At 37.7% G+C, this 13,381-nt stretch overlaps 2 protein-coding genes across 2 annotated transcripts in view; one reads left to right on the forward strand and one right to left on the reverse strand.

Moving 5' to 3' along the window:
• Nucleotides 1-21: 21 nt before the first annotated feature.
• SLIRP (SRA stem-loop interacting RNA binding protein) lies at nucleotides 22-5,636 on the forward strand. The gene is made up of 4 exons (XM_037145269.2): nucleotides 22-146; nucleotides 2,784-2,842; nucleotides 4,855-4,962; nucleotides 5,531-5,636. Exons 1-4 carry the CDS (start codon nucleotides 50-52, stop codon nucleotides 5,594-5,596), a joined length of 330 nt encoding a protein of 109 aa, XP_037001164.2. The 5' UTR covers nucleotides 22-49; the 3' UTR covers nucleotides 5,597-5,636.
• Nucleotides 5,637-13,381, reverse strand: part of SNW1 (SNW domain containing 1) — a 30,114-nt gene continuing 22,369 nt past the window's right edge. Inside the window, exons 11-14 of the mRNA XM_037145268.2 lie at nucleotides 10,721-10,817; nucleotides 8,855-8,972; nucleotides 6,395-6,558; nucleotides 5,637-6,315 (exon numbers count right to left, since the gene is read on the reverse strand). Coding sequence (XP_037001163.1) covers nucleotides 6,114-6,315; nucleotides 6,395-6,558; nucleotides 8,855-8,972; nucleotides 10,721-10,817 — 581 coding nt within the window. The 3' untranslated portion in view covers nucleotides 5,637-6,113. The remainder of the gene's footprint in view (nucleotides 6,316-6,394; nucleotides 6,559-8,854; nucleotides 8,973-10,720; nucleotides 10,818-13,381) is intronic.

The following is a 13,381-nucleotide window of genomic DNA, read 5'->3' on the forward strand; positions in this document are numbered from 1 at the left end:
ATTCTTCCGGGGTCATGAGCACACGTCCTGGTTGTGCCTCCATCTAAAGATGGCGGCTTCGGTGGTCAGGACTGCTGCGGCTCTGAGGACGAGCGCTAGTCGGCCCATTGCTTTTGTAAGAAAAATTCCTTGGACCGCAGCCTCGAGTGAGTGAGGGAGATGTAGCGGGGGCAGAATTTTTATGTGTAAGCGATCCTCAAGAGCCCTGCTTCCTGTGTAGCGTTTAAATCAGCGTGGTGGCTGAATTAGGAGGCTGGCTGCGGTTGCTTCTGAGCCCACCAAGCAGCAGAATGTTTGCAATTAATCTTTTAGGGATGTCTCTTGAGCTTTTGGAGCACGAATTCACGGTCTCCTGCCTTTTGGGGTGATTTGGTAGAAAAAGGGCTTATTACTCTGAAACTTTTAAGATTTACTATTTCGAAGGGATTATTTTGATGACCGTGTAGGGGATGAATTCGAAGTGGCAAGAGTAGAGGCGAGGTGAGGAATTAAAAGTCAATTTCAGTAATTTAGTTGAAAGATGAGGGCCTGAACTAGGGTGGTGGTAGAAGAGAGGTCAGATTCACTTATGTTACCAAAACAAAATCGACAGCTTCTCGGGACGGCTTGAAGGCGGGTAGGGTACAGAAGGAAGAAAGGGGAGGAATGAATTCCAGGTTTTTAGCGTTGGTGAATTTCGTGGTAAGAATGTAGAAGTAATTCGAAAGGAGATGAGTAAAGTTTAAATATGCTGAGTTTGAAAAACCTCTTAAGGTCTTCGTCAGGCAGTTGGACAAAGGATGTTGTGTATCATAGGTTGAGAAGTGCACTCTGAAGCCATACTGCTTGGGCTAGAATTCCAACTTGGCCATTTAATAGTTGTGTAACCTGACTAACGGGAGGTAATTAGGGTAAAGGGGTCACCACTGCGCATCAGTTACTATAAAATGAAGTCAATAATATCTTTCTCCTAAGATTGTTGATTGGATTAAGTGAGTTTATATGTAAACTACCTGGACTTGTGCTAGATACAGAGTAAATACATGGTAGTTTTCACGATTTATAAAATTGAAGCTCATGGGAGAGGCATAGACCGCAGAAAAGAGGGTTGGGAATAATCAGTACGGAAATCTCTCACCAACTTTGATTTCTGTCACCTCCTGTTTTGAGACAAGGTTTTTACCTTTGCTTACCAAGTAAGCAGTTTTACAATTTGCATTTTTAACAATTTAAAATTTTACATTTGCTTATGGTCACTTTCATAGATAATCTATGTATCAGACCAGCTCTGTTAAACGGTGGAACAAGGATTATGCTTTTCTTAGTTTTTGTGGCCCAGCTAAGACTGTAGGATGGGGTTTGTGTCCCACCTTTTCATTATGTTACAGGTGTAGACCACGCCCAGTGATATGTCTAGTTTAGGCCTTATGAGACTGTGGAAATGTTCAGGGATTTTTTCAGTATCTTGAAAATACCAGATCCCAGACCACAATGGGCTGATTTTAAACTTTCCAAAAGTCTCTGTATAACATTCCACTTTGAAACAGTTGCTCTAAGTTCCTTCCTTCCTTCCTTCATTCAGTAAGTAATTAAGGAGTATCTGTTGTATGGTAGGTATTATTCCTGGTGCTTGTAGCTGTTTCTCCATAACAATTGTAGATAATTTGGGGAAAAAGTTACTTTCCAGAGCTAGTATGTTTTAGAAGTGCTTGTTTTCTAAAACGTTAATATTTGGTTTAAAACATGTATATTTAACACTTTTGTTTATCCTCCAGTAACATGTTCTGTGAGATTATGATCTTGCCAACTGGTTTGACCAACTATTAGAGCTCTTCAGAAATCAAGTCCCTGTGGGTTTTTGAAGGATTCCTAGACATTTATACATTTAGCAAATATTGCCTGACTGCGTATCAATCACTGTGGACACAGTGGACTCAACACGCGGAGCTTGCACTGTAGTGGTGGAGGTGAGGAGAGTTACGGATAACAAACGTAGGCAGGTATTGAACCAATGAAGTTAAAGGAACTAGGGGAAGTAAGCAGGTAATATAAATGCAAATCAGAAAGTACAACTACTGTAGTTCAGAAGAGAAAGAGATCATGTAGTGTTTTTTGGTCTTTTAACATTATCCACTGTTCATCTTTGAGCCTTCACAGGGCTAGTATGTTGTCTTGTATTGCAGTAGAAGCCCAGTAAAACAATATTCAGTGTATGTATTTGGCCTCGGTCTTGAAGGATGGTTACAGTTTGGGCAGGAGGAGATAGGATTACTGACAAGGAAAAAGAATGACCTGCAAAATGGGAACCCACAGGGCGCATACACAGAATTTCATTTGCTGTACAGCAGTGCGGAAGAGGGCAGGAAGGGTAGGATGGGTCAACTCAACTTTTAGAAAACCAACTATTTAACCTGGTGTAAACTTTAAATTATGAAAGGCAGATAAACTCAGATATTATTTGGAAATCTCTAATGTAGCTAGTGACACTCTATATTGTAATTGTCTCCTATGTGATCTCATAGGGAGTATTGTACCTACCACAGTACCTGGGATGTGAAGGCTACAGTCAGCTCAGCAATTTGTCTCTGTGTCCCCACCCTATCACCTCCCCCCAAATCTGGTACATTACAGCTTTATAGGCAATACCTTAGCTGCCTTCTAACTCTTAAGGCTACAGGAAATGCAAAGTAGCTCTTTTTCACAAGATGTTTGGGGGTCTAGGACCCCCTTTGGTTTCTATCTACAGTGTAGGATATGATGGATACAAAATGTATTAACTAGTTTTAATACATTTTCTAATGCAGGTGAGCTGAGAGAACACTTTGCACAGTTCGGCCATGTACGAAAGTGCACTGTACCTTTTGTGAGTATTACTTTTTTTCAGTATTGATGTTATCCTTTAATTCCTGATGATTTTTTTTTTCGTCAGAGCAATCAACTTATCTGAACATCTAATGGAGTGAAGCTGTTCAGTCTTTTTTTGATACAATTATGGGTGATACTGATTAAAAAGTTTTAAAAAAGGAAAAACTTTATTCTAGGCATTAATGCTAGTTATTTATTGTTGTATCAGGAGTCCGATTTACAGAGGATAGTGTGTCATAAAGCTAATAGTGAAGAATAGCTATTTTAACCTTTTTCCTCATTAAATTGGGCACTTTTTTAAAAAGTGTTTTTATATTTATTACATTTCCTTTGCTTTCTCATGAGGGTTTAGAAATTAATCTATAATTTGTTCTACTTTATCCTGGGCAGTATTTTTCTGTGGCTTTCCAGAATTACTCTTTTTGGCAGGGTATGATATGAGTAGAGTTTACACATGCCTTGCTAAAACTACCCCCTATTTTGCCCATGGCATTGAAAAGGCTATGGCAAAATATCAACCTAGATTAAGTACTCAAACTCTCGCTTTAATGTTGATTGCCTTCCAAAGTCCAATGGGTTACATGTCCAGTGCTAGCGAAGGTGTAGGAAAACTGGCACCCAAATTGTCAAGTTTAATGGAAACCTTCATTTTAGGAGGATAGTTTGGCAAAATCTGTCAAAAATAAGAATTTGCATTTGCTTTGTTTTACCAATTCTAGGAATTTAATCTACGGAAGTGTGCGGTGAAAATGTTCAAAGCAGTGTTGTCTAATTATAACAGGAAAAACTTAAATGTACATTGGTGGGATTAAGTAGATATTAATTCATTGATACAGTGGAATTTTATACTGTTGATTTAAAAGAATGAGGTGTGTATATTATGGACACAAAAATCTATAAGCTTAAAAACTGTACAGTTTTACAAAGAGTATGAAATGTGTTTCTTGATGCTTTTCCAAAAAAAGTTACAGCTATTTTTTGGTTGCCATTTCCCTCTCAAAAGTATAAACAAAGTAATTTAGGACCTGTACTTAACAGATCTTAGATTGAAACAAAAGGTTTAAACCTAAATAAAATGTGACAGGAAAAAAATTACTAGTTAAATTCTTTGTATGCAATTTAGAAAACCAGGTTCCCATTTTAGATATGTAGTATCTAAGTTTTAACACAAATCAGTTTTAAGTCCTGTCTCCAAAAGGTAGAGGAGAGTGCTTTAGAAATTGTCTTGTTTACCTGAAGGAATGAATGACTGGGGCATTACTAGAAACTTCCTGTGTTTTAGGTTAACACATAGGTTACTTTTGAAGGATGGGGGCAGTTTTTAGGAGCTTGGTTTTGAGGAGCAGAGCACAATAAGACTTTGTAACAAGACTGATTATGTACATTGAGTGAATAGACATCTTGGTATCTGTCCTTTACATAGTAGGGCTGATAGGGGTGGGGGCAGGGTAAATCCAGGCATACCAGAATCTCTTTTCTATGGGTGTATAGGCTGAGTGATAATCACTCTGCCTTTTGTACAAAATAGCAAAGTTGTTGAAATTAACCAGAATTCTGGAACTAGGTAAATAAGGGTAATATATATATTTTTGTGCTTTTTATTAGGAGTATGAGATAATGTAATGGTGGTGATGAGGGTGATTGGTCTCAGAATTACTAGAGATATAACAAGTTTCTAAAGCTTAATTTCCTTTCTAGAAGTGAGGAAGCTAGAAACGAGTACTTCTTTATATGATAAAAATTTCCCTTGACTATTGCAGTTAAGTGTGTTTTGTATCCAGAATGGCACAGAAAACTCATTAGATTTCTTCAATGGCAGCAGAAAAGCAGAGAGAATGATGTAACATAGGGATTAAGCTTTGGTTAACTAGGAGAGTGAATATGCATTAAGGTTTTTGATTTGATTAAAATGTCTTATCCCATTTTGGTAAATGAGAAAGTTGGTAGCTTAATGTGGAGTTTATGGAAACTCTCAACTTCATGATTGTTTTCTAAATTTTGAATTTTTAGGACAAAGAGACTGGCTTTCACAGAGGAATGGGTTGGATTCAGTTTTCTTCAGAAGAACAACTTCAGAATGTACTACAACAGGACAGTCATGTTATTGATGGAGTAAAAGTAAGTATTTTTGTCATATCATGAGCTTTCTGTGTCAATAAAATAGGTCAGAAGTGTGAAATGACAGGGATTTGGGGAAATTTGAGAATGGTGGAGGTGGTGGTCGAGTGCCCAGTTCTAAAAGGTCTGGGGAGGGAAATAAAGGAAGACCCTGTAGTGGTTAGCAAGCATGTATTTAACACCAAGTAGTGGACACAGCAGTCTACTTACAGGCCAGGAGTTGAAATCCTGGCTTTTCCAGTTACTACATGACCTTGGGTCAAACTGACTTACAACTTTTAATTGAAATTCAAGGAGTCTTATGAGCAAACATCCTCTTATTGGTGCTGACTTACTAATAAAAATGCAACCTTAAGGTGGCAGTCTTCAGGGTTTTTTTTTTAAGATTTTATTTATTTTTAGAGAAGGGGAAGGGAGGGAGAAAAACGTTCACTGGGTGCCCTGGTGACCTTTTGCTTTGCAGGACAATACCCAACCCAACTGAGCACACTGGTCAGGGCAGCAGTTTTCCGTTTTAATGTTTTTGCAGACATTGCCTTTCTTTACAGTGCTTATTTGATTTTTTCAGCTCCATGTTCAAGCTCAGAGACCAAAAGTTTTGCAAGGGGATCAAACATCTGATGAAGATTTTTGAGGCTGTTATTGCCTATTAAATAAAGTAACACAACTGAAAATTTTGTCTAAATGTTTTTATTTGAAACAAATAGGTGCACCAAGCAAGCGCTTAATTTTCCCCACTCCAGATTAAAACAGCACAACAGGGGCAAACATCATTTGGTAGGACAGTTCCAATATGTGAACATCCTTCTACTCACTGTGGCTGGGGTAACTTATAAGCTGTCATTCTTAGACAAATATTAACCCCAAAGTTCTAACATCAAACAAAAGGAAGTGGTTTTAATTTCATGTGTGGGACAGTATGTTCTATAAATGCTAAAAGGTGGGAGAAGCACATACACAACTCACTCTTTAAAAAAACTAAATAGTTCAAAGTAGAATTTTCCATCCGCCCTTTCTCCCGTAGTAAAAAGTAGTGCTGGGGTATGATACCCAAATTTGGTTTTTATCTGGCCCATTTACAAGGTGTTCCCCCATATGACTTGCATCATTAGGGTTATGGATAATAGTCCATTCACTATGAAGAGGTGTATCTACTCCTTCCTCCTCTTCTTGCCTTCATGCTCATGTTCCTTGGGGCGGCTGCTATCTGAGGGTCTTTTAGAGCCACCGTGCTGTTTGGCTTCTTCCAAAAACTTGTCCAAACCAAAAGGATCTTCCTCAAACTGAACTGGTCCTTCTCGACCTCTTTGCCTACTACGGTCTGAACCAGAAAACTCCTTATCGGGAACAAATCTACAGAAAAAGAGAAAGGACTATGAAATGCTCTGTTCTCACTGGTGCAAACACTGAAACTGAGCTGTTTACTTGATACCTGTTGGTCTTTATTCTGGCTTCTAGGTCATCACCGTACATGTCCTTATCCAAATTCTTACTGGGCCTGTAAATATTCTGGGCCATGTCTTTACCACCTCTCCAGGCTTGATCATAAACATTGTAAATTTCGTCTTCTCCACCTGCAAAACCACTATCCATACCCTGTGGAAAAAGAGGACATTAAAAATACATGTAGTATTATTAAAAGCTCCATCTCACTACATGTGAAGACTACTTTCATGTGAATCTGACTACATTTATAGTTCACATTTTCAAGTGAACTCAAAAAGATAATTCATTAAAAAATGTTCATACACTTGTTCAATCATCTTTGTGTCCTTAGATAAGGGTCTCATTAACCAGTCTGACTACTGTAGTGAAGTAGTCAAAATGGAGATGCTAGTATAAGTAGATATTTGGCTATTTTAATTTGTATAGAAGCAAGAAGATGAACTAAAACACCTAATGCCATTTAGAGCAGAAGTGTCAAACTCATTTTCACCAGGGACCACATCAGCCTCCTCATGGTTGCCTTGAAAGGGCTGAATGTAATTTCAAATCCTTAACAGTGCTTTTTTAAAAAGTGTTTTTATATTTATTATATTTCCTAAGCTTTCTTACATTCTGGACTGTATGAATGTAACTACTTAACAGTTAAGGAGTGGTTACATTCAGGACTGTATAAATGTAACTACTTAACAGTTAAGGAGTAGTTACATTCAGGACTATATAAATGTAACTACTTAACGGTTAAGGAATGGTTACATTCAGGACTGTGTAAGTGTAACTACTCCTTAACTGTTTAGGACTATATAAATGTAACTATTCCTTAACTGTTAAGGAGTTGAAGTTACATTCAGCCCTTTGAAGGCAACCGTGAGGAGGCTGATATGGCCCCTGCTTTACAGTAACATGCCTCTTAACTGCCCGAGAACATCACTATTATAGCATGATAATAGAGCTCGCAATGAAAATCTTAAACTTGTTTCATATATTTAGAAAAATAACATTTAAACCTGAGCTTGTAAGGGGTGACTGTCAATTATTTACTTACGTAGAACTTTCATTCCTACCCCCTTAGTGCAGACTGGTATGATAACACTGCATGTTTAAGAACACAAGCTTTGGAATCAGGACAGCCGGTGTTTGAAATTGGAGTTCCATCAGTTACTAGCTAAACCTTTACTTGTCACAATCTCATCTTTTTTTTTTTTCTCTAAAGATTTTTATTTATTTACCTTTAGAGGGGAAGGGAAGGAGAAAGGGAGAGAAATATCAATGTATGGTTGCCTCTCATGTGTCCCCTGCTGGGAACTGGCCTGCCACCTAGGCATGTGCCCTGACTGGTAATCGAACCTCGATCCTCTGGTTCACAGGCCTGCACTCAATCCAACTGAGCTACACCAGCCAGGGCCATAATCTCATCTTTAAACAGAGGTAATAACAGTGTGACTTTATAGGGTTTTTGTAGAGGTTAAGTAAGATAATACAAGTAAAAGAACAATACCTGCAATTTAAAAAGCACCCAGTAATATTTAATAAGGAGAAGAGCTTACTATCTTTTTTTTTAAGGATTTTAATTATTTTTAGAGAGAGGGTCGGGAAGAGAGGGAGAGACATAATGATGTGAGAAACATTGATCAGTTGCCCTTCTCCAATGCGCCCTGACCAGGGACTGAACCAGCAACCTAGGGGTACTGCCCTGACTGGGAATCGAACCAGCAACACTGGTAGGACGATGCCCAACCAACTGAGCTAGATAGGTCTGGGCACTACCTTCAGATTTTAAAACCTCCAAGTCACAACTTTTCTCCCTCTATACCCAGTAGAATTTAATACTTCTATGTTTTTAACACGGCCTGCCTCGTCTTTATTTATATACACATGTCCTCTTCTCCAGTAGTCTCAAGTGTTCTTTGAGGGCAAAGGCACATCTATCTTTGATCTCAGTCATGCAGAGTAAATAATCAATGTTGCATGAATTAAAACACAAAGGTACTACTTCCAGCCTACTGTGTCCTAGCTAGTTAATGACAACTGGTACTAGAAATAAGATTTCCTGACTAATTTTAATCTAGTTTTACACACACAGTTACAGTTTTTAAAGATCCCAAGTTTATGTGTTTCAATACCATTACATTTTTTTTTCAAAGTTCAACAAAAATGAAGAGATACTCTTGTAGGACACTGGCTCTATTTTAGAAATAAAAGAATAACATACCAGAACCAAGTTTTATAGCCTAATCTCTTTCATTTTCTACTAGAGTCTTGATTCTTAGCTAATTGTAAAAGGTCAAAATTAGAGGTGTTTCATCTTTCTTGTCTCTTTACAACATGCAACTTCCAATTTTTTCTGTTGTCATGCTAGCGTACTTATCTAAATCTATGCTATGTTTATATGCTTTTCCCCAAGGATCGGTATTCATCCAACACTTAAGATACGCTATTTCTATTGTACCTTGGATTGGTTGAACAGCCTTTGGTCATACTGAACTTCATTGGAAGTCCGAGGATTGGGTACACCGAGTGCAATGGCCTCACTGATATCTCGATTTTCATTTCTCTGCAGCTTTGACCTGTTTTGAAATACAATGTCACTAACTGAGAAGCCTTCCCAGACAAGCTGAATTTCAATTTTAAAAATACAACCAATCTCAGAAGCAAAGGAAATGAGTTTTCTGTTAACATCTCGTGAACATATATTCCCTGATAATGCATAATCGGGCTGGCAGCCTTTACAGCATTTCAGATAGTTGATTATTAAAAGTGGTAGGGTTTTATAATTATGCCCTCCTATTAGCTGAGAAGAATTGTGAAGAGACTCATTCTTGACATAGAAGTCTTTAAAATACAAGCAATCACCTTCTAACACATGCTGAGATATGAAACTGCTGTAGTCTATATTTGCTATTATTAGATGGGGGCGCTGGATACAAATTAAGTATATCACCTGAATCATTTTCAATAAGCTAGAATCTGTTTTTTTTTTACCCAATCACATTTAGTAATTTTTTCCTGTTAGAATTTTTAGGAAAGCACATCAATGACTGAATTACTCAGTATGATTTCTGACATTCGTATTAATTCCCCTGCTGTTTCTGTATGTAATGCAATCTACATCACAACAGAATGACAGAAACCATGGTAACTGTCATTTATTTTGCTATAAACTCAGGTCTTGAAATGATTTCTATAGAGCACCTGATTTTCATCCAATCACCAGTTTACAGTTTTTCTGTTATCAATTCTCATAGCCACTTCGCTGGTTTTAGGGGCCCAATTTATGCAGAGTGTTTTGATTTTTATGGCTTACGAATTTCAGACCAAAAGTGTATTAACTGTGCTTTCACACTTCATTCCTCCTCCTCTGCACTGTACATTTACCCACAACTCTAAATTCAAATTTTCTGCTTTCCCATGACTTCATTTATCCAGGGAGATGAAATACGCCATTAAACAACAAAGAACACCACCAGCAGAAAAATCATCTTCTTCATGTTTAAGATATGAATTGAAAAAATGGACTGTATCTGCTCATAGGATGAGTCTTGAAATCTAATCATTAGAAAAGAAAACGTTTTATATTTGCATTTAACCCTCATTCAGAATTTCACTTCCATATTATAGCATTTCCTCAACTTTTCAGCAATTTCAGTCTTCAGCCTTTGGTGAACTACAAACTCCACTAACCCCTACTTTATTCGAAGTTTGTTCTGTGACAACTCTTGTGCTTCTTAGGAGTGCTTTGTCTATATGTCAACTATATGTCAGCTATCTTGATCTAAAAAGTGCTTTGTCAATTTTCCCAAATCATTTTATATAGTAGCTCTGCTGTTTTGAATTTTAGGTGAGATTACTCATGAGAAAAGACTAATTTTCACTTCTTAGAAAACGTGCTTTGCTCCCACTGTACTTCCTGGAGTGCTCTGCATGTAGAAGGATCTCAATAAAGGCATCACAGCCTATTTCCTGTCTAGAGGAACAGGCACATAGTAAATCTGTCTCATCATTTGAAATTGGGAGAGAACAGACCAGAACAGTCCTCCTACCCCAGTACCTTCTTTCACAAACATGATCTGAATTTCCTTTTCTGTATTCTCATCTTTCTCAAGTCTAGCTGACCCTACAAGGTGATGGAAGAAAAGATTACTTCCACAGATTATCAATTCTTCTGTTAAGACAAATTAAGTTCAAGAAAGTAAGTGCTAATTTATTAAGTTATCAAACTAAAGAGAAGCCACATTGGTATCAGTGGACTAAACCTCTCTAAAAGATTCACAAAGGCCAGTCTTCATAATTCGTGTTTACCTCAAATAGTACCTACCTCTTATCAGGAGCTGCCCTGGAAAGATTCCGGTCATGCTGTCTCTCTTTCCGCCTGTCGTGCCTAATTTCATCCCTCTCACGTGCCTCCCCATCCTCTGTGTGGACAGAGTTGAAAATATCTTCATCACTATATTACCCATTAATAATACGTTGAACAAGAGAATATAATCTTTAACCTTAGACAAAAATTCCATGAACTTCATTGTGGTGACAGTCAGCCCTTTTATCTTACTTGCAATTTATTTAAATCCAATAGTATACTGGTTTAATTTTTTAATGTGAATTCTAGAATCATGCATGCAACTTAAGTATTTAGGGGTAAAGTGCATTGATGTTTTTAACTTTTAGTGAGGTGGATTGAAAGATAAAGAGATGGCAGATATGTGATAAAGCAAATTTAGCTACATTAATTATTAAAAAGAATTATTAACTGTAGAATGTAGGTGATAGAGACATGGGTGTTCATTTTACGTTTCCACTTTTCAATGTGTTTTATAATTTTTGTAATAACCTGTCAGGAAAAAAAATTATGTGTAAGTTTACCCTTATATATTCAAAGACTGCTTGCTAGCTTTGCTTGTGGCCCATAGGGGCTGGCTGCATCATGATCTCTATCAACTGTGTTTATGTCTATCTTCATTTTCTCTATTCTCTCCAGCCTGAAGGTACAGTGTAGATAGGAGCATGAGTGTTGGAGACAGCCTGTCTAGATTCAAATTGTTCCTGCCACAGATTTGCAACGTGACCTTGTGTGCGTTACTTAACCACTCTGAGCTGTAGTCTCCTTTTCTGTAAAAACAGTGAAGATGCAATGAAAGTAGTACCACTGCATTTGGTTGTAGGATTATACGAGGTAATCCAGGTAAAGTGCTCAAGTGATACCTACCATGATAACCTCTCAATAAATGTTAGTTTTCATTAATATACAGCAATAGCCTTTTCAAAAATTTAATTCATTTCTCAAGAAGAATTCTGCTGTTTTTTTCTTATTAGTTTAGAGAACTTAGATACAGGGAAGTTTTACTTCTAATTACCTTCAGTGGTTACATGTGCAACAGGCAGGTATTTATACATTGCCTCATTAAGTCATTTATACATGGTTCAATGAAGTGGATCACTACTTAAAATCCTGGTTACTTCCGTAGGGTTAAACTCCAGACTCCTATAACTAATTGCCTGCTCAATACCTACATTTTAAGTTTATCATGTCAAGGTCTAAACACCTAATCTCTCCCTCCCAAACCTCTATATTGTGCAGTCTTCCCAATATTAGTAAATGGCAACTCAATCGTTTCTGATTGTTCAAGTCAAAAGTTCTGGAGTCATCCATGACTCCACCTTTTCTCTCATACTTCTACCCAATCCATAAGCAAATTTTGTCAGCTCTACCTCCAAAAATACATCCACTACCTGACCATGTTTTCACTACTCTCATCATTTCTTATCTGGATTAATGCACTAGCCTTCCAAAGGTTTCCCTGCCCATCCCACAGCCTTCTAACACATGTCAGATCATGTCACTCTGCTCACTACCCTTCCATTGCTTCCCGTCTTGAAGTAAAAGTACATACTTTTACTTAGCTACACGTTATTACAGGGGCTAAAATCATCTGGACACTACTCTTCCTATTTGACCTAACGACCCTGACACCTCATCTCCCACTATTCTCCTTTCTCACTCCAATCCAGCCATTCTGGCCTCCCTGCTTTTCCTTGAACACACCCAGCATGTTCCCAAGTCAGTGCCTTTGCACTTCTATTTCTTCTATCTGGGATGCTCTTCTCCTAGATAGGCACTTTCTTATTTCCTTCAAGTTGTCTGAGCTAATGTTACCATCTCAGAGGTGAGGCCTATCGTGGCTACCCTCTCCTTCTGGCACTTTTATCCCCCTTCCCTGTTTTTTTTTTTTTTCAATCTACTTATTTATTTAACATTTATTTATTTTGAAAGAGAGGGGAAGGGAGGGAGAGAAACATCAATGTGCAAGAGTTATATCCACCAGCTGCTTCTTGCATGCCCCCACCTGGGTACCCGGGTGCAACCCAGGCATGTGCTCTGTCCAGGAATCAAACCAGTGATCTTTAGGTTCACAGGCTGGCGCTCAATCCACTGAGCTATACCAGCCAGGGCTGTTTCATTTTTTTCCACAGTGACTATTACCTTCTAATACACTACACACTTAACTTTTCTGGGTCTGTTTATACTCCCCAGAATGTTCATTACTATACTCAGGCCCCCCTGTCTAGCAAACACCTTGTATCTAGAAAACAACCTTGCATGGAGTAGGTGTTCAATATGAACTGAATGAATGAATAAAATTATACTAGTCAAGGTTTTATTAGTGAAACAAATAACTACTCTCACAATTGTCTTGAATTAAATTACTCTCCTCATTCTAAATGAATTAACGTACCAGTGCAGACCACTAAACAAAGCAAGAGAAAAAATACAGGCAGATTTAACAATTAGAGATATATTAGCCTACAAGATAGAAAAACTCTGGGTTATTTTATCATATGGTGAAGCTAAATTATTCACATGGAGACTTCCTTTCCAAGTTTCAAGAAAATTCAACAAGAGAAAACCAAGGCTATCATCTGAATAATGTGCAGTTTTTTTAAGTATATGGCTCAGAACTTTAAAAACTTCCACTGTAGT

This window comes from Artibeus jamaicensis, unplaced genomic scaffold, assembly GCF_021234435.1.
Source record: "Artibeus jamaicensis isolate MK-2021 breed Jamaican fruit bat unplaced genomic scaffold, CSHL_Jam_final contig_851, whole genome shotgun sequence".
NCBI classification, from domain to species: Eukaryota; Metazoa; Chordata; class Mammalia; order Chiroptera; family Phyllostomidae; genus Artibeus; species Artibeus jamaicensis.

Coding starts and splice junctions, on each gene's coding strand:
- SLIRP (XM_037145269.2), top strand. CDS start 50: ATGGCGGCTTCGGTGGTCAGGACTGCTGCGGCTCTGAGGACGAGCGCT. Junction 147..2,783: donor TCCTTGGACCGCAGCCTCGA/GTGAGTGAGGGA, acceptor TTTCTAATGCAG/GTGAGCTGAGAGAACACTTT. Junction 4,963..5,530: donor ATGTTATTGATGGAGTAAAA/GTAAGTATTTTT, acceptor TGATTTTTTCAG/CTCCATGTTCAAGCTCAGAG.